We start from the raw sequence: 21,221 nt of genomic DNA on the forward strand, positions 1-21,221 counted from the left end.
ATAAAGTTTTATTTTGGAAGAAGTCACTGTAACGCTAGCCTTGTTGGCCTGTTTTGAGACCCACTGCATACATGGGTTACATTTATACCTGAGGACCCGATTGATTCTAATAAATGTCTTCTAAATCCGCAGTTTGTCTCATTAATGTTTTTTTTACATTGGTTATTCAAAAATAGGAGATAAACAAGCTCACAATTTGTCCCTTAGTGCTGTGATGTGAGCTTGTACATCTGATGTACATTTTTGAAAAATCTTGAAAGAGTGAGAACTACTGATTTAGAAGGCATCTGTAGAATCGGTCCCAGTTCTTAATGAGTTAAATCAGACATTATTAACTGCCAATGTTAAGTGTGGTCAGTGTGTTGGCTTATTTCTTTGTATTTCTTTTTAAATTAGGATCTCATGGACACAAGCAGCCGTGGAGAAGTGTTCAACTCCAAGTATTTAGATTATTTCCCTGAAGACGACTCAACCGCCAGCGCCACCCCCATTTCATCTCGAGAGGAGATGAAATCGGCTCCTGCCAATCAATCGCCTTCATCTCAAGAGCAGATGAAGGTGATGGATTGGCAGATGCCTAAGGCCATTCTTTATGAGTCCTGCATCAAAGAACTCTTCAGGAAGTGTCAGTGCTGTGGAAAGCCCATAACCGACACACACGTGACCTACGTCGGGGCTCAGATGAGGGTTAGCTGGGAGTGCCTTGGAGGACACTCTGGTACTTGGACTTCAACTCCTGAAGTCAGAGGAATGCCTGAGGTGAAGTTGGCTTACTGTATTATAACATGTTGCATAGTCTCACACACGCACATATTTAACATCCTTAGTTGCGTAGTCTCACACACAACATTTAACAGGAAATCCTTGAGCACAAACAGTAGTAGATGCACAAACTGGGGAAACTCAACAAGTATTTCAGGATACGGATCACAGATACAGGAAGCATCGTCTCCTCCATATGTGGAGACTGCCGTGCCAATTATCACAGACAAGGCGTGCCTTCGCTTTTGGCTTGGGTATTCCTGCAATCTGCAGGCATCTCACTAGTTTGGGTCACAGGCAGACTTATTTCTCTTTTGGGTCTCGAGCTAAAAAGTTTGCGAACCACTGGTTTAATACAAGTACATACTGTAGGACTGTAGGATTCAACGGAGGGTATTTCAACCTTGGTGCAGATAGCATTCATAGGATCCAAGGTGCTTGCTGCTAGTGTGCAGCCATAGTATTTCCATTGATAATTTCATGTCAGCTAATGTATAATTTGAATTTCCTCTGTGTGTGTGTCTCTCGCAGATGTCCAAGAGTGATGGCTGTGTGTCCAGTCACAGCATTTCCCCTCAGCAGAGCTCAGGGAGGAATGCATGTGGCACCAACCCTAAGGAGAGGAACTCCAGTCTGGTCCGGATTAAAGAGGAACCGGAGGAGGAGCTACTTCAAAGACCAGAGGAGGCTGCTGGGTCAACGCAGACATTACCTGGAGTGAAAGGTGAAGATGATGACGACGAACACGTGAAAACACAGGCTTACATAAACTACTGGGTGCCGTCATCACAACCAGCTAGTGACGACCGCTCTGAGTCTGACATCACTGAGGACAGCGATGGCTGGGAGGAGACCATGGAAGAAGACCAGCCTGCTTTAAACAAACTCAACTCGCCTGCGCCAGAAAATATGGAAGGACAACGCTTGTCTTTGAGCAACGAGATGTCCCGGGACTCGCCGTCACAACCGTCTCCACCCACCAGCGCTCAGACAGAGGACGGAGGCTATATTTGTACAGAGTGTGGCAATTTCTTTGGTAAAATGAGTGATCTGAAGCAACACACGAGGACCTTTTGTTGTTCAAAAACCCTGACTAGTACCGCTAATAGCAAAGGCTTTGATTTCAAATTTCATAGTGAAACGCCCTTTGTTTGTACAATTTGTGAAAAGCACTTCTCAAAGAATCGTAATCTGGAGAAGCACATGCTTAATGTCCATCCACCCGGACTCGTACAGGGGAATTAAAAACCTTCATTGTAAATTTTGTTTGTGGCAAAATACTTTGGTCAAGTATGTCAACTTAAAGGACCTCTGTGCCTATCTTCCCACCTCCGTTTTCAAACTGTTCTCTCATTTTAATTTATAGAATGAAGGTGGCTTCTGTTGTTTAGCATACCAACTCTCCAGGACAAGAAAAGCTGTAGTTTCTGATAGCTTGATGACGACAGATGCAGTAGGCAGGCCTCTTAACTGTCCATAGGCCACCAAGGAGACACAGAGGGAGTAGGCAGAAATTGTGCCATTTTATAGTGAGCAGTGGTAAGGAAGGACCAAATATTATATGATGAAGATAAGGTTGAAAATGGGTGAGTTGCTGCTATAATCTGGTGGATCCCTGTTTTTCAAAGAAACTATTTGAGGGTGATGGGATCTCATTCAAACCTATGATCATTCACTGTAGTCTTATGACAGAGCAGATGAATTACACAAACCGTTTCTGTGTCTGCTTCTGTCAATCTGCACGAACCATAGGAACACCTTGAGGGAACTTCATGACATTTGACACAAATGAAACGTCCACTTGGTCAGTTTATAAATGGGTTTAGTCAGACAGATATGCAGTAAACTGAAACTGGCATATGATACAACCACACATAACATTATTGCATTTTCTAACTAGCTCAATTCTTAATGTTTCCAAATTTCCTTTTAATCGTCACCAAATTCTCAGCATTTCTATTTTTAATTATGCCTTGTTTGCTCTTACAAATAGAGCCAGATGTGTTGACAGTATGTTACCTTGTTCAGAGTAAAAACTGTGATGTACTGTAACAGAAAACTTTTATTTGTATTTATTATTCTTTTAGTTTTGTATTTCTTTTACACCTGGGCATTACTTATTCCCATATATGATTTCTTCCTAACAAAGGTCCTTAGGAAAATAAAGCTCCTTTAGGTGCTATTTAGTCTATCATTATTGTACACACGGTCATCAATGTCTTACAAATGTAAATGAACAATAAAAACATTCTGCCTAACATAACTAAGTCAGTGCAGGAATTAATACGAACCACTAGATGGCAGAATCGCCCCAGAGTAGAAAGTTAGACTAGTGATACCACTTTGGAACAGTGTTGCTATAAACACTAATATATTAATTCATCTCATAATTTAATTTAGATCAGCTTATCTTTTCAGCGCACAACTAATGCGTTGCGAGCTTGAATATCTGCTATTTTCAAAGATTTGTTTTACACTATATACTTGTAAAACGAGATATTCTGCATAACGTGTAGGCCTACTTAAGACTTTTGGTACTTTTAAGTATATTTTGATACCAATACTTTTGTTCCTTTACTCAAATAAATTGGTTATGGTACCTGACTTTTACTTTTAGGGTGTTTCTACATTGCAGTATTGATACTTTTACTAAAGTAAAACACAAGTACTTTTTCACACCAGACTGGATATTTGTCATACAGCTAAGTTAAGTTATTATGGGCTTAAGTATTTACAGGGGTTCGTCTACTTGCCTGCTTGCTTGTCTAATTCCTTGAGGTACTTTTAACATTTCCCAAACTATGCATTTCATTGTCTCTTGGTCTACATCATTTCTACCGAAGAACAATGTCCAGCACCAACCATCCTTAAACACAACTGTTTATTACTTTTATGCACACATGATGCATACATTATGGGAAAATGAACATAAAAAATAATCTTAAACATTGAAAACACAAGAGCTGCTGCACACTCGTAGCTGTCCATGTCAATTCCTTCAAACGTTGGTGTTAATTCTTTCGCTCATCCTGAATAAAATTGGCATAGACAGCTATGAGTGTGCACTGTGCAGCGACTCATCAGTGATTTTAGGGTCTTATAGTTGTCTGGCACCTCCAAAGCAGTGGTTCTCAAACTTTTTCATGTCAAGGACCCCCATCTGAACATATTTTGTATCGGGGGACCCCCCCCACCCCATACATGATCTGTCATCAAAATGTTCAAAAAGAAAATTGCAAAGCTTTTCACATTCTTTTGAAAATAGCACAAAGGTTTAAACTGATTTTGATGCTATATTAACCCTCTATGCTGGGGAACCCCTCAAGGACCACTGGGGGTCCCCGGACCCCACTTTGAGAATCACTGCTTAATAGGAGAACTGGTGTGAACTTTGTAACATACATGACATAATAAACTGTATGTATAGCTTCTTTCTAAAACAACATTTTTTTTAATTGAATGTCTGAGCTTGTAGATCAGCTATTTTAGAAAACACAATTCTAAGCTATTTTAGAAGAACAAATCTGCCTATGAATGACATGCTAAATGTGGACACCACCAGGGTAAAACTGTGACCAACGCAACAAGACAGAGGCTGAGACAGCAAAAGTAAAATAAAAAATAAAATAAAAGAAATCTGAAAATAGCAAGTTTCTGCCATTAAAGAAAATCTGGATATTCTTTTTAAATCTCAACGACACAAAGGGTCCCTGGCACAAAATATTTTCAGATGTGGGTGTCCTCAGCCAAACACTTAATTTGGGGGTCTCTGGCATGAAAACATTTGGGAACCACTGTACTAGATGGATTAAGACAATGTTTTGAAATAAGTTCCAGATTTAATCTCGTATACAGTAATCCTCTCAGTGTAGGCGCGTTGCTGCAGAGACACTGTAGGTACAGTGCAAACAATAACAGTCTGAAACAATCGTACAGTTTACTCCTAGAAACAGAAACACAAATAAATGCTTTTGACCACAAGTTCCTCTTGACTAAACGCCTTCCTCTCCAAGTGTATAAATACAAACATTATATCGTCACTGTCGGGTGGAAACCCTGTATGCCCAAAACGTTCCTGTTTTATTATCATAAATAAAAAAGAATTTGTGAAAATAGCCCATCTACAAGCTCACAACGCAACGCTTTGAGATCGTTTATAACGGACAGGCAGGGCCCTGTAAACCTAACACCTCGGTTTGCATTTTGGCTTTGTGTACGCCATATAAATATGTGTATACTCGTTTCTATGCCGAAAACAGCCCCTCTACAAGCTCAAAGGTGTGCAACGCAGTGTGAGCTTTTAGAGCGGCTATCTTCTGCGCGCACGGCGTCATCGTCGATGAATGAGAAAAGTAAAAAAAAAGAAACGGGGGCTTTAGAATTGTACGGCGCTGGGGGGGATGTCGAACATGGTGGGGTCGAACTGTTGACCTCTGAACGGCGAGCCTTCTGCGTCCCAGCCTTTCTTCAGCATCTCGTGCACCTTCTGTGAAGACAACAGAACAGGCAAGAAGAGTGTTACGGGTCTCCCGTGTTTTTCAAAGATTCTCTTTTCTCCACTCCATGACCATACATACCAACCTAAAACTGTTATTAGCGTTATCATACCACATTGTAACATAAACTGTGTGATAATAAGACAAGACAGACAGAAGAACCAGAATTTCCCCCCCAAGAAAAAAAGCAGCCGATTGCCTTCCGTGTTGACAAGCGCCATGCCATCACCTGTTGCTCAAACTTTAAGTCTACAGCAGAAATATATTAACATTTATTCACACACTACGCTTTCTCCACAATTTAGTCATTATGCCAATTGATTCCCACCCACACTAATTTCTGTGTCACTGCTGTCGTGTCCTTATCCTACTGGCTCACCTGCCAGTGCGGATTATGGAAAAGAGAGAAAGAAAGAATGAAAGAGGATGGATAGAAAACTATCATCCCTGCCTAGTAAAATCACTACTGTTCCTTCTTTTAATCAGGTTCTTTTTGTCAATTTCCAGGAAATTAACGGTTTTGGACACAGGGGTTCTAGCGTCAACACACAGTATACATGTGGTCGGGAGAAGAGAACAGCCATATGTGGTCCTACCATCATACAGTATATAGTAAGTGGTCCTCACCATCTTGTGGCCCTGAGGCTTGCCCTGGAGCTTCTGGTGGTAGTCAACGATATACATTATATATGTGGACCTACCATCATACCATCATACAGTATACAGTACATGTGGTCCTCACCATCTCGTGGCTCTGAGGCTTGCCCTGTAGCTTCTGGTGGTAGTCGAAGGTCAGTCTGTCCAGGACGGCGTGCTCGTCCTCTCCCACCGTGGCCATGGAGCGCTCGCGGTTGATCTGCTGGATGTCGATCTCTGGCTCTCCCTTCAGCAGCGCACTCCACCACACCTCTCCACTCTTACTGAGCGTTAGCTGGAGACACGCACGCACGCACACACACACACACACACACACACACAGTGTACATTTGAGAAGGTGATTTAAAATAAGTCTAATAAGTATCTTCTTCAAGGTTTTTTCTGGCCAAGGACCCCTTAACTGAGAGAGAAACAAAAGCAGGGAGCTCCCACAGTACATATTGCAGATTCATCTTTTTCATAGATTTCATATATACTTCATATAGACTTGTTTGACAGCACCGTGAATGTGTAGTGTTGAGTTGGATTCATGTTAATGTGTATTTTCAGACAGTTAACCATACCTCTTTGACGAAAGCAGCCGATCTACAAGCTCACAAGAGGTGTTGTGAGCTTTTGATCTGGTCACATAATGCAATTTATTTCTGTGGAAGAGTAGCTAAGCTCGTAGCTAATGGGGATCCAAATAAGCAATAAAAGCCTGTAGGAAACGTAATGCAAAGCTCCCTGGTTTTCCAAACTGTACCATAATGTACTCACAACCACGCAGCGGCCAGGCTCCAGGTTCCACAGGGAGTCTTCAGGGTTGATCTTGTGTGTCAGCTCTCCCTCCACCAGAACCTTCTCCTCTGCTCCATCCTTCAGACACACACGTACGCTGCTGCTCTGTAGGTTCACCACCACCTGATATGGTGAAAAATAAACATATCAATGAGGTGAGTCTCAGGGATTTCTAGCAGTCTGATTCATCTTGTAGGTTGCGCACCAGTGTTGCACACAAAGACAGACCAGACGATCTACAGGCTCACAATGTGTTGCACTTGCAATGCGATGGGTTGTGAGCTTTTTGATCAACTATCTTCCGTATGCAACACTGGCACCAAGTATAATTCAGCCTTAAAGTCCTGGAGGAAAGATTGCGGCGTGTCTTTATTCACCTGTTTGCCTTTGACAACGGTTTTAGGGACTTTTACGCGGACTTCCACGTCTGTGTAGTCTTGAGACCAGGTGTAGTTTTCCCTCACTGCGCCATTATAACTTTCTGGGTCCGACTGAAACTTCTCCTGAACCCTGAAACCAAACAAAAAAGATGCACAAAACCTCACTTTAAAACAACTGAACGAAATGACAACTATGGCGGAAATAGAGATGTCCTCATTAGTCTGCTAGTCAACTAATTTGACATCGGGCTCTTGACTAGTGGAGACTATAGATATTATTTTGTATTTTTAATGTTTATAGATATAATACTGCACTTACTGCACTCAAAATCAAAACATTTAGGCATTCTTGGTGTGGAAGGCCCCTTAGCCCTAGAAACAATACCAGTAATCCACAGAATGTATTATTTAGGCATCTAACATGTCTCTCTTATTCATAGTGACGTCGGAGACCCCTGCTCTAACCATAAAAACATACACAACAAACACACACAACCTAGGACAACTGTTACCTAACTCAACTGGAACAATAGTTGTACTGACTCTGACCACCACTAGTACTTTCCCAGGGAGGGTTGCTTGTAGTCAGGTCCACTATGTATTTGTGTTGGATTTTTTTGGAGATTAGTAAAACTATACATTTCTGGAATCTTCAGACCATGGGGAATCCAAAAATCTTTGTTTGCATTTGCACAGACACCTGCAAAGCTGCCATTTTGGACGTTCAAAATGGCCGACATAAAATACATAATTTGTGCTTTCTTGGCTTATAGACAACTTAGAAACTTAATTAAACATGCCAATCCTATGTTTTCTGGGTCAAGGAATCGACTGAGTAAATGATGGGTGTAAAATGTTCCGGACCCCCACCCCCTTTCTTGGGGTTATCTATTTTGGGACCTCCCAGAACAGTACGCTAGCCAGTTAATGTCTTTTTCATAATATTAGAGTTTTGTAGGTTTTAAAACATCCTGAGTTGATTCATTAGACTTTTAAAGCAGCCAGAATAAGCGTTCTGACTTTTGGTTGGGGTCTTTCCTCACCTGGGACCCCCTAGACAGACCCATGAGCCTATCACAGTAATCGCTCTGCTCCTGCTCCAGAACAGTGTTAAATTAGATCATAATTGAAGCATAAAAGTTGTTGTAGCTGGGCTCTGAAAACAAAAATGAGAAAGCAAAATACCAGAGGTCTTCCTCAGGGGGTCCGGGACCCTTGGGGGGTCCTCATAGTTACTACAGGGGGCCCACCAAATCTTAATGGGAAAGGATTTTCTTTTTTATGTATGTTTTTATGTATCCTGGGTTCATGTATTGTACTTCGATGATTTATTAGTATTCTCAGTATTATTTATACATTTTTTGTGTTAGACAGTTATGGTTGACAGGTGTTACTGCAGGGATTAAGGTATTGCAACTTCTCACTTTGGGTGTGCAGACTAACGTGTCCATTTATTGCACTGCACTCACACTGACAAAACACACACACACACACACACACACACACACACACACACACACACACACACACACACACACACACACACACACACACACACACACACACACACACACACACACACACACACACACACACACACACACACACACACACACCTCTTTGTTAATCGTCACCCCAAAACCCTCACCCTATCCTCTTAAAGAGCTCATGGTCAATTATGCCCAAAGAGATTCACTAAAATACTGTACATGTCCTCCCTAATTTGCAAGACATATGTGTTGACAGTCTCCACCATAGCATTTGCAGGGAGGAGTGCAACCTGCTTTGCAGCCAAATGTGATGGGCTCAAGTACTGCCTTTGGAGCAGGGAGGGCAAGACACCTGACTGGAACATTCCCTCCACTCTCTAAATGCCATCTATTTTCTTCGATTGATCGAAGCTTGGGGCAACTTGTCAGGTATGACAAAGTAGGCATCATAATACGATACCTTCATCAAGGGACATGATTTTGTGGAAGTGCACACACACAAGCAAGTTCAAGTTATTGGATGTCACAAATGTCAAGGGTTCCTTGGCCTACATGATTTTTCTGGTGCTGGCTGGGGAAGAGAATTTTGTTGGAATCTCCAAAAAGTCATGGGTCAATGCCTACTTGAAGCCTGGTGATGATGACCAAGTCATTAACCACTTCAAGGACCTTAAAGGGTTCCATTCCTCCTGAGCTTCTTATTATTGGTGAGCTTCCATCAACATTGCAGTCATTAGAGCATTTTGCATGCCATGTTTACAGTTCAAAAGGTCCAACAACCCTGCGATTACTCAGATGGGAACTATTTTTGTCAAAGAACTGAGGGTGAGATGCTACCTCCAACCTCCAACTCGTGCTGCACTGATACCACATCCGTGCCAACTACGTCACAATGCAGGATAAATCATACCTGACAAATTGCCCTGAGCTTCCACCAATCGAAGAAAATAGATGGAATTCAGAGAGTGGAGGGTATGTTCCAGTCAGGTGTCTTGCCCTCCCTGCTCCAAAGGCAGTACTTGAGCTCATCAAATATGGCTGCAAGGGACGGTGCAGCTGCTCAAGTAACCTGCCTTTCACTCCATGGTGGAGACTGTGTCAACACTATTAGGTTGGACATTAAAGATGACAATGATGAAGACAATAGATCCTGCATGTCTGAAATGACTGCATTGTAGTGAATCTTTTTGGGCATAATTGACCATGGGCTCTTTAAGAGGACAGGGTGAGGGTTTTGGGGTGACAATAACAAAGAGGTGTGTATGTGTGTGTGTTGTGTTGTCAGTGTGAGTGCAGTGCAATAAATGGACACGTTAGTCTGCACAAGTGAGAAGTTGCAATACTTTCATTATGTCAAATTCTGGGTCTGGCCCTTGCCCTTCCCCTGTTCTACCACACTTTGCTCGCACCCTCCCCTCCTGTGAACCTGATTGTCAATCTGAACTCCTCCCGGCTTCACAGCTGTGAGCTGTTGCCGGATGACTACCTAGTTGTCCTTTTATGGTTCCCCTGGCATCACAGGGATCTCCATATATGGGCATAAAGGGGATTTGGTTCCCCTGACATCACAGTGATGTCAGAGCGGGATGCCAGAGTGTGAGAGTTAATCAACAAAAAAGCGTTACCCGTCCAGACAGACAGATAGATAGGGTCAAGATGTGACGGTTCTGATAGTAAACTGTGACCTATGGTCGCAAACTGCGACCTATAAACCCAGGATACATAAAAACATTCAAAGTTTCAGTTTCAAATGTGAAAAAAAAAAGATCCCATCAAGATTGGCGGGCCCCCTGTAGTAACTCTGAGGACCCAGCAGGGGTCCCGGACCCCCTGTGGAAGACCCCTGGTATTTGCTACTACTCATTTTTGTTTTCAGAGCCCAGCTACAACAACTTTTATGCTTCAATTATGATCTAATTTAACATTGTTCTGGAGCAGTAGCGGAGCGATTACTGAGACAGACCCCTAGACAGGGGTCTGTCTAGGGGGTCCCAGGTGAGGAAAGACCCCAACCAAAAGTCAGAAAGGTTATTCTGGCTGCTTTAAAAGTCTAATAAATGAACTCGGGATGTTTAAGAAAATCGGATATTAACTGGCTAGCGTACTGTTCTGGGAGGTCCCAAAATAGATAACCCCCAGAAAGGGGTGGGGGTCCAGAACATTTTACATCCATAATTCATTCATTCGGTTCCTTGACCCAGAAAACATAGGATTAGCATGTTTAATTACGTTTCTAGGTTGTCTAGAAGCCAAGATAGCACAAATTGTGTATTTTATGTCGGCCATTTTGAACGTCCAAAATGGAGGCTTTGCAGGTGTCTGTGCAAATGCAAACAAAGATTTTTGGATTCCCCATGCTCTGAAGATTCCAAAAATGTATAGTTTTACAAATCTCCAAAAAAATCCAACGAATAAACCTTTATTAACACAGCGAACCTGACTATTGTGGCATCTTGCTGTGTCACCCTTTCTTTTGCTTTTTGTAAAAAATATATATATATTCTTGATTTATTTGCACTGACTATGGACACTTATTTTTTTGCCCTGCACTATTGGGTTGTGTTGGTAGTATTGAGTACTATTGCTGTGTTGGCATGGCGGTGAGATACTTGTGTTGCACTGACTAAGATTGACTGTTATGAACACCTTTGTTTGGCGCTGCATTGTTTAGTTGTGCTTTCAGTATTGCTATTTGTGTGTGACGTGACACTTATGGGCGTTGAATGTTTTTTTTGGACACTTCACTGTTCACAACAGTACTTTTTTTTCCTTTTTCTTACATCTCTGTAACTAGTAACCTTAACACTGCTGTGCTGCCTCTGGGCAACAGATTTTCCCCCTTGGGACAATAAAGGTACCGTATCTATCTATCCATCTATCTACACACACACACAGCATTTACAACATAAGCCTACTAACACGTCTGCTGATGAGTTGGCTGCGCTGGCTGCAGGTGTCCGGTCTCCCTGTGACGTCTGGACAGGAGCACTGCTGCTGGTGGGGAGGATCTGAGGGCCTGATGAGGATGAAGAGGAGGAGGAGGAAGAGGCCTCTGTCTGGTGGGCAGCAGACACAGCACTCTGGTGGTCCGACGTCGTCTCCTCCTTCTGAGGAGGAGGGCTCTCCACCACCACCTCCTGAATGGCTGCTGGAGGGACGGCCCTGCTCTCCTCCCTCTGCTGCCTCTCTCTGTCCTGCTCCGCCATGCGCTCAAACTGCTTGAATGTCTACCAATAAAAAAAACCAAGGTTCTGATTGGATGAAATCCCACATCCCAAACTACTCTACTTCCATGTTCACCTAGTGTGCAGCCAGCGCTGGCTGCAACTCTCTGCGTTCTTTCACATAGGAATCAATTTTTTTTAAAAGACATCCTTAATGTGTTCATGTATACATTTGTGGTGTACGGCATGGGACGATAAGCAATATTATCGTTTATCGAGATAAAAAACATTCATGATAATCGTATTGTGGAGATTAAATTTATCGTGATATCGTCCTCTGTCATGCACTGGGATCAAGTGAGCTGCATATCGGGTACAACTTAAACCCTCTATAATTGATCAAAGTTACTTATAATATAAGTATTGATACAGTCTTTTCTCTGTTTATCAAATGTCTTTGCCAAAAAATAGCCGATCTACAAGCTCACAACGCGTTGCATTGCGACACACACGGTGTGAGCTTGTAGATCGGCAATTTTTTTGCAAATGTTTGCCCTAAGATAATGGATTTTGATTATCTCGATAATATTGTAAATCGCGATTTCTTTTGTCACAATAATCGTGATATGACATTTTCATATTCTCCCATCCCTATGGTGTACAAAAACAAAGAGCACAACAGCGTCTTTTAGCTCCCCCCGCCCCCCTGCCCTTTCATATATTGTATTGCTCCTGGTATTGACGATGCCTTGTATCATATTGTATGCTTCTTGTATGTCTTGATTGTGAATTGAATAGGACAACAAACAACATGGCAATTGTTGGAGACAGACAGATGCTAGCTTCATTGTTTACCTGGTATCCTATAGTTTCGATGTAAAGATTATTGTTTTTCAAAGTAATTGTTAGTTTAGAGCAGTGAGGGGATTCCAGGTGGTCCCCAGCTAAAAGACGGAAGTGGACCAATTTATGCTCTCAAGAGTTACATTGTTGTTAAACATCTGCATTACTTATTATTTATTTACTACACAATTAAAGAATGTAGAATTATTTTTATTTTGGTGAACGTTTGCCTGTCATCTCTCCTCGACACAACAATATGTCTTTGGTCTGAGTGGCAAATGTGTCATCTAAAATAGCTGTATACATTTTTAGAATGATGTCTCTCTGTGTGTAATGTGTATACCTCAAGATGTGCATTGTTAACACTGGGGCTGTTTTGTTTACTGTGTAGCTAAAAAGGTTCAATCAACATCAGAACAAGTGGTTTATATGATGATTATAAAGGTTCTCAAAGTGAATCCCAGGGACTCTGATGGTTCCTTTAAGGACCCATATACAAGTATGTAACTCTGGCAGTGTAGAAATGGAACCAAATGGACCCCATACAAGTATGTAACTCTGGCAGTGTAGAAATGGAACCAAATGGACCCCATACAAGTCTGTAACTCTGGCAGTGTTCAACTGGAACCAGATGAACCCTTCTAGACTGCCAGAGTTAAGGGGAGACTTTGAAAGTTTGAGGAAAAACTGCCTTATGATGTACACTGTTAACACTGGGGTCTGTTTGTTGTTTACTTTACTGTGTAGCCACAAAGGTTCAACATCAGAACAAAGGGGTTTATATTATAATAAAGGGGTTATAAAGCCCACCTTGAGCACCATGCTCTGGGCCACCCCCGGGGGGAAGCCCATGCGGTCCGTGGGCCGCGCCAGCAGGCGGTAGAAGTCCGTCTTGCGGTACAGAAAGCCGAAGTAGACCTGCAGAAAGTCCTGGATGTTCCCGACATGCTGGAGGACCCCCAGCAGAGCGTGGTCGTACATCTCTGTCATCTGCAGCGGAGAAGCCATCTTATTGTACTCGTATAAAAACACAACACTTTATGGTGGACTTTGTGTTGGGTTAATGTCCTTAGGAAGTTAAAGTATTGTTTACTATAAAGAACACTAGGACTTGCTAACTGATGATAGCCAAGCAGCCAGCTAGCGATACCCGGGTTGGGGTTGCCACATCCCAGGATGTCGTGAGATATAAACAAGCACACGCCCGGGATGTTAAAAGCAGCCACAAAGGCCAAAACAAGCACGCTCGTTCGTCTGAAATCTCTAAATCTTTCCAAACTGATTGAAAAGGTTCAGTTCATCTCTGCATATTTAACTTTGAAGTGATTTGAACTTGACATTTCTAAAAAGTTAACACAGTGTAAAATGACGATTTATTTTTTACGTAAATGTGTCATTATTTTCCGTATAATTTTTCGGATCTGGCAACTGCTGCTTTGGCAACGTCCGGTTGGTACGGCCCCATATTTAGTCCGTCGGGAACGTTTCTTGAATTTAACAGTTCCAAGTTTATACTTATTATTGTTTAATTTAACTAAACTTTTTTTGTGTGGTCATGTCTGATACTTAATATAAAGATCAGTATGTGATTTAACACGTGTTTAATTTCACTCATACTGAAGCCGTTCGTATTTATCATTAGATGGAAATTGAAGAAGACTAAAATTCCGCAGATTACAGACACTACACTACACTTCCCATGATCCTTTGCTTCACCTGAGAGAGGAACATGGCTGCGTCCTTGAGCAGCGTTCGGAGCGCGATGTTATTGGTGAGAAAACAAGCTTCAATGTTGGTTTTAAACGTCTGAGGGAACATTATTATGGTGTGATGGTTTTAGTTTGTTGATTAACGTCAGCTATGTTTAACTCCATTGAGGGGGCAATGCTTATTTGACCAGAGAATGAATGATAGCCTGCATCATGTAAACATGACACTTCATGACAGTTCACCAAAGCCAATCTGTTGGGGATTAGTAGTTTAGTTTGTAAAAAAATGGTCATATCATCAATTTATGTATCTCCAGTATACAAATGGAACCAAATATACTGTATACAGAGTTACAGACTTGTTCGGCCCATCAGATGGTTTTGGTGCCCACCTCTCCAGGTGCCCACATGTCCCTACCCCTAGTGCCCAGATATCCCTAGTACCCAGTTGGTTTTGATGCCCACCTCTCCTGGTGCCCAGATGGTTTTGGTGCCCACCTTACCCGTTACCCATTCAGACCCCGACCCCCCAAACCTTACCAACACTGGACTTAACCGCAAACAAACTAGATGCTATCAATTATTTATGCATCTTACAATACCCTCCGTTGACAGCAAACTCATGAAACAGAAACGTCCTATCTGATTGTATTAAACAACGATAAACTCTCCAATATTGCACCAGTACTGGCAGGCAGCTTGGTTATATCCTCTTTGATTCTGTCTAATTTGTTTCATATAAATCTACTGTTGTCATGTTATGAGAACCAGTCAATAAAAGTCAATAAAATCTGTGCAACGATTATTTATGGAAACACTCGTTTTCAATAACTCGTTTTCCTGCTGCATCCTGCATAGTGTGCATTTCAAAACAGGGGGTTGTCTACGCATGGCGAAGTGCTGTCACAAACACAGAGAAATAATCCCTGCACTGAGTTTGTTTACAGAAAATGGATCATAATAATGTTACGGTGGATTTTTATGAAACAAAAACCTGACAGAGTTGAAGGGGATAACCCACGCTTAGGTCGAGTAGGACTTTTCTGTTTGGATGTATGCACTGAGTGTCAATGGAGGGTATGGAAATTACTTATATGCAGATAGCATTTTATGGCATCTGGTTGTTTGTGGCTACACTAGACTAATCTTTGGATGAACGTGGTTGAATTAATAGAGATCCCTATATGGTCAAGGGATGATGGCGCCTTGTGGTCTGGCGTCGAGGACTGACTCATTCGAGACTGGCGTCATGAACTGACTCGGGATAGATTGGACGTCATAGACACCATATTTGGGTGTAGATATGGTGGAAACACCATATATGGATACTTTGCTTTGTTGTAACCTGGCGTCATCAGGATGACCTTAGTGGACACGTGGTCTTAATTCAAAAGCAGTTCCACCACAGAGTCATGAAAGACACAGCTTGTCTAAGTTCTTAGAACACTACAGTTCATTTTCTCAAGTCTGTTCAGTGTTCTTCACCTTAATGTTGCAGTTGGTAAAGGTAAAATTACTTCATGTGTTACTGGCTACCTCCATAACCTATATTTAATCTGCTGAGTAACTAGTAACTACAACTGTCAAATAATTGTAGTGGAGTGCAATATTTTCCTCTGAGATGTTGTGCAGCAGTGATCAAGAAATGGAATTAATAAAGTACATCAAGATAAGACTCAAGTGCAGACAGATTAGATAGTTAGTTACTCTGCACCACTGTTTGTATGACATAAACAGTGACTGCCTGCCTTTGTGTCATGTTACATAAACATACAAGTAATGCAACGTTGCTCTAACAAAGGTTTCATCTGGCTTTTCTAGAGAACCCTGGTGAAGTCCTCTGGAACCTTGTGTTGTCCCGTTGGAAGCAGAGCCATCCACGTCGCCACAGCATGCTGCAAGGTAAACCATGGCTCAACACAACTCATGTCTTCAACATGCTTGGTTCTCAAACCCCCCAGACAGTTTGGCTATGCATTAGGCCACAGACCCCCCACACCTCTGACACGGGTTCATTTGGTTCCATTTGTACACTGTCAGAGTTGTACAGATCCATAAACTTGTCAGTTTGGTTGGTTCTATTTTTACACTGTCAGAGAAGTCCAAATCTGTAATTATCCATTTGGTTCCTGTCAGCGATCTAGCTGGGGACCCCCTAGAATCCCTCCAAGGACCCACAGTCTATAATGTATCCATCTGTGACTGTGAGAGATTTCAAAATCATGTAACTTTCTCCTGTCATCTCTGATTTCCAGAATCATGCAGCTCGTATCCGTGTGGGGAAAGGAGACAAACCGGTGACCTATGAGCAAGCACTGCACCCTCATCACATAGGACACTACAAAGGATGGTTGTCGCAGCACACTAGTAAGTAATATGTATTTTATTTATTGTAGATGACCAGGGCCGTTTCACCACATTTGGTGAAACTTCAGAGCTTCTGAAAACATATTTGTCCGTTGTTTGTTGGTAATGCACAGGGTAAACATTTTGTCCTGTCTGTTAGTCTGCCTCAGCAGAGCTCCTCTATGGCTCCCTAACATTTTAGCTTGAGACCCAACTCAAGAAAACGTCTATTTAAAAATGTTCACATCTTTGATTGTCCATGATCCATTCTTTTAGTTGGACCTTTAAAAGATGTAAAAGATGGACACTCTCTTATGTTAGTGGGTAAATTGTTCCAAATTGTGCGTCCTTGAACTGAAAAGGAATTTTGCACCAAGGCTGTGGGTCTAGCTACAGCTCACAATCCCCTCTGGTGACGACCCTAGTACTGATGGTACAAGGGTTATCATCTGGCTTAATGGTATCAACAGAGCCTTGTATTCAGAGAGAGTCGCGTCACTCCCGTTCACTTCATGGGGCCAGGTCTTCTACATACACATCCAATGGCATATAGTGAGAAAGCACGAACCGGAAGTTTACAGAATGCATTGGAGTCTATGAGGGGAAAATAACATTTTGAGTTACATGAACCATGTGACCGGCGCTGTTTCTGACCCCGCATTGGCAGAACTCTCTGTACAAGGCCCTGGCTATCGGTACATCTCTTATGGATTGCAGCTGTTTAACCCATTCAGAACGGGTACATAGTATTGTGTATTATTATTTTATGCTTTAACTATTGAAAAATAGCAGATATACACGCTCACAGCGCAGCACTCGCGAGCTTGTAGATCTGCTATTTTTGAAAAATTGTGAAAATTTGAATTTTGACCCGATTCTAAGGTTTTTTGAAAAACCTATGTTTCTATGTCAGCAATCTGGCCAGCCATCGTCAACTTAAATGGAGCTCAGTTAGTCTGTTCTTGAGAGACTACCATGTCAGTGGTTCTCAAACCTTTTCATGTGAAGGACCCCAAAATGATATTTATTTGGCCACGGACCCCCATCTCAAAATATCTAGTTCCAGGGACCACCACCCAGAAGCAAAATTTGAGTTACAAACTTTCGCTTAAAAAACACATATATTCAAAGATTTGCACACAGTTTTCACGACTTTTCCAAAAAATAGCAGATCTACAAGCTCGCAGCGCAGCACTCGGTGCCGCGTTGTGAGCTTGTATATCTGCTATTTTTCACTGGTTAAAGTGTTCAATAATTCTAGGCCTAAATGGGTTTAAAATCTCCCTCCATTCTCTCTCTTCTCCTTTTTAAGGTAACCTGAAAGGAGAAGAAGGTGCGGCGGACAGAACGGTGGAGGACGTGTTCGTGCGGCGCTTCATGTTCGGGACGTTCCACGGCTGCCTGGCCAACGAGGTGGTGATCAAGAGGCGGGGCAACGTGCTCGTTGTGTGCGCGCTGATGCTGCAGAAGATGCCGCCGCAGAAGTTCTACTTCCTGATCGGCTACTCGGAGTCGCTGCTCTCGCACTTCTACAAATGCCCCGTCAAGCTGGAGATTCAGACCCTGCAGGCTCAGGCTGTGTACAAATACCTCTGATTCAATGTGTTGTTTAGTTTTAGTTTTTTTGCTTTTTATTTATGTGTCCATGGAAAGATTTAAAGTTCACTGCTTCTCTCAACCTGTTTAAGACCTGAGGCCGATTCTACGAATGCCTTCTAGACCAGTATTTCTCAAACGTTTCCGTGTCAAGGAATCCCAAATTGATAAATATATATTTGGTCAAAAAATGCCAAATTATTCAAACACAAAGCTAGCAAAGAAAAGCAGATGTACAAGCTTGCAGCGTGGCACAAAGTGACCCGCTTTGAGCTTGTACAGTATATCTGATATTTGTGAGAACCATTCTTCTAAAAATAAAAGTTTTCTGAAAGACCTATGTTGCTTTATTGGTATCATCTGTATGGCTGAAATAAGTAAAAAACAATACACAGATGTTTTCCCTGGTTCACTGGGTTAATAATACAGATTTTGCAAACAAAATCGCCGTTTTGAATCCAAATTGTTCATTTGTGTGAATCGTGCAGATTCGTTAAAAAATGTTTTGGGGGGGGGTCTTGTTGTCAAGAGGAGTGTTTATTTCTTATTCTCGTCTGTTTTATATATATCTAACCAATATGCCCATATCTCCATATACAACATGGATCTCCATATATTGGTATCAGGGATCTCCATATGGTTAACTGGTCCGATATATTAAAGGATAAAATAAAATAAAAGGCCAAGACCGAGATAGTGCGACCTCGCCTTCAGACCCTTAGGCATCTTTGGGACAGGTCATTTTTTAAAGAAGGTTACCCCTGGAGAAAATATATGTGCCCCGATATAAAATGCCATGGTCACCAGCGCTTTCGCCTATGATTTTTTCGCCTATATGGATTTGGTCTTTTCACGTGGCCCGTGGAGGAGGTAACGACACACGATAAGTGCCGCACGGTAACCCCAACTGGATGCGGCGCGCTGCAATAGCACATCCATTTCCTCCGGTGGGGAGAACCATGGGAGAACATGTTCAAACGCTGGAAAAATTGAACAGCAGCGTATCGACGCGGCAGGCGGGACGGCAGACCCGCGGCTGCGCGCGACTGACGGCGCGGGTTATAGTTCATTGAAAATAATGGATCCGTATGTTTTGACACGTAGCCTACGCGTTCAGTGTGTGTTCCCCTAACCCTAACCTCAGTAACCGTGATGCGGGTGATTATCTAACCTATTTAATTATTTGGACGCACCTGATTCCAATAGCTCTAATCTGTATTAATGTGATTTCTATGGGTGGTGCATAGGATAAGGCCAGACACCTCAAGTCTGCTTTTGTCGTGTGCGGACGTGTCCTTGCTTGCTCCTGCTTATGCTTGCCTATGCTTACATTTCTTCTGCTGATATCCATGTTTTATTTTATTTTTTCATTCTGGGAAACTACAAGTGGATCGCTATAAACTTCTCGGACTGCTCTGCCGTTTAAAAATACAATTTTTGTATTTTGTATTTCCAGTGACTGGTTACGTGGCATTTAGCTAAAGCTAACTAGCACCAAGATGCCCCCTGTTATTTCCACAGAGGACTATCAAAAACTGCTTCAGAAGATAGCAGTACTGGAAACTCAACTATTCCAATTAAAACAGAGCCGAAGATTTGATAAGCCACCTGCTTGGAACACTCTCATTGAAAAGCAAAAGGAGATGAAAGCCCAAATAAGCGGGAGGACCCAGAGCCCTATCTTGGATGTGAATGACTGGCCAGCACTATGCCGAAACAACGGTTCTTCGACCCCCTAAATGGCTGGTCAACTGTTAACGGGAAAAATGCTGCAAAAAAGAGAAATGCAGTCCAGACCCCCCAAACGCTGTCTGTGGAGCTGGCGAACAGATTTAACCCACTACAAGAACTCCACGGATCTCTCTCGGATGACAGAGACATTGCATCATCCAGCTGGCTAAAAACACAACTAGCGGAACCTGTCGCTTCCCCGGCCACGGTAAGAAGCTCAGTAAGAGAGAAAAAGCCTGCAAATGACCCTGAAATTCTAATTGTGGGGGATGATGCCGTGAAAGATTTAAAAAGCATCAGAAAGGCAAAAATGATCTGTTTTCCCAAAATCAAAGTCTCTGACATGAATGACAGAATTACTGATCTTGTCACTGCCCACCCAAAGGTGAAAACCTTGATCATACACATCGGCACATCTGACATAGAAGAAAAAAAGTCAGAAATCCTAAAACAGGACTTCACGGCTCTCTTTGCAACACTCAACACCCTGAATGGTGACATTAAGATCGGCATCAGTGGACCGCTGCCACCTATGAGAGGGGGAGATGAGTATTTCAGTAGACTGTCTGCGTTGAGTAAGTGGCTCTCAACCGCATGTTCAAATGAATCTCTGAAATTCATTGACAATTTTGGCTTTTTTTGGGATCGCAAACACCTTTTCGATGGAAACAGGCTGAATAAGAGAGGCGAAAAGCTGCTAATCTGTGCCACACGCTTAAAATGGCACCAACACTCAAGGCCAGCACACAAGTTTCCAAAACAACTGAAGCAGCAACAACGCAAGAACCCAAAACAAGAGATGATGTTATGGTTACCGAAGTAACGGCCTTGGCGAATGGAGGAGATTTCAAAACAACAGATACCGTAGTGGTGGACTCCACAGAAGAAGTCAATGGAGAGTCGACAGCGTCGACCCCGGCTAGATGCCCGGTCAAAGGCCCGGCGCCACAACCACCACCGGTCAAAGGCCCGGCGCCACAACCACCACCGGCCAAATGCCCGGCTCCACAACCACCATCCTTGAAAACGCCTGAAACTGACCCCGCCGTGCCCCAGAAATCTGTGGCTTGGGTGCTTTCTCCCCCACCCCTCCCTCCACGACCTCAACGAAAGAAGATCCTGGCCTCCCAGCTCGCGCGCCTGGAAACTACATTTGACAACTGATATCAATTGGGTCCAATACGCAAAACAGCTACACACATGTTTGGACCCCCCCGAGTTATTAACAGTTTTACTGCTCACAACATTTCTACTGTAATTTCAAATA

General features: G+C 42.6%; 2 protein-coding genes across 2 annotated transcripts; one reads left to right on the plus strand and one right to left on the minus strand.

Annotated features, from left to right (window-relative positions):
* Window positions 1-3,684: 3,684 nt before the first annotated feature.
* nudcd3 (NudC domain containing 3) lies at window positions 3,685-13,721 on the minus strand. Its single transcript, XM_080742508.1, has 6 exons — window positions 13,383-13,721; window positions 11,485-11,792; window positions 7,073-7,205; window positions 6,675-6,818; window positions 6,001-6,189; window positions 3,685-5,248 (listed from the first exon to the last, which is right to left on the minus strand). Exons 1-6 carry the CDS (start codon window positions 13,578-13,580, stop codon window positions 5,138-5,140), a joined length of 1,083 nt encoding a protein of 360 aa, XP_080598634.1. The 5' UTR covers window positions 13,581-13,721; the 3' UTR covers window positions 3,685-5,137.
* A 581-nt stretch (window positions 13,722-14,302) lies between these two features.
* Window positions 14,303-18,523, plus strand: LOC308299035 (small ribosomal subunit protein uS3mA-like). Its single transcript, XM_080742762.1, has 4 exons — window positions 14,303-14,343; window positions 16,103-16,183; window positions 16,537-16,648; window positions 17,940-18,523. Exons 1-4 carry the CDS (start codon window positions 14,335-14,337, stop codon window positions 18,221-18,223), a joined length of 486 nt encoding a protein of 161 aa, XP_080598888.1. The 5' UTR covers window positions 14,303-14,334; the 3' UTR covers window positions 18,224-18,523.
* The last annotated feature ends 2,698 nt before the right edge of the window (window positions 18,524-21,221 follow it).

The sequence above is a fragment of the Nannobrachium achirus genome (assembly GCF_963921795.1).
Source record: "Nannobrachium achirus genome assembly, chromosome: 15".
NCBI classification, from domain to species: domain Eukaryota; kingdom Metazoa; phylum Chordata; class Actinopteri; order Myctophiformes; family Myctophidae; genus Nannobrachium; species Nannobrachium achirus.

Excerpts from the sequence above, each read along its gene's own strand:
- nudcd3 (XM_080742508.1), bottom strand. The coding sequence starts at position 13,580 with ATGGCTTCTCCGCTGCAGATGACAGAGATGTACGACCACGCTCTGCTG. Across the intron at positions 7,206-11,484 it reads GCCAACTCATCAGCAGACGT|GGTTCAGGAGAAGTTTCAGT; the intron begins GTTAGTAGGCTT and ends GTTTGGTTTCAG. Across the intron at positions 6,819-7,072 it reads CCGTTGTCAAAGGCAAACAG|GTGGTGGTGAACCTACAGAG; the intron begins GTGAATAAAGAC and ends TCACCATATCAG.
- LOC308299035 (XM_080742762.1), top strand. Across the intron at positions 16,184-16,536 it reads TCGCCACAGCATGCTGCAAG|AATCATGCAGCTCGTATCCG; the intron begins GTAAACCATGGC and ends TCTGATTTCCAG. Across the intron at positions 16,649-17,939 it reads ATGGTTGTCGCAGCACACTA|GTAACCTGAAAGGAGAAGAA; the intron begins GTAAGTAATATG and ends CTCCTTTTTAAG.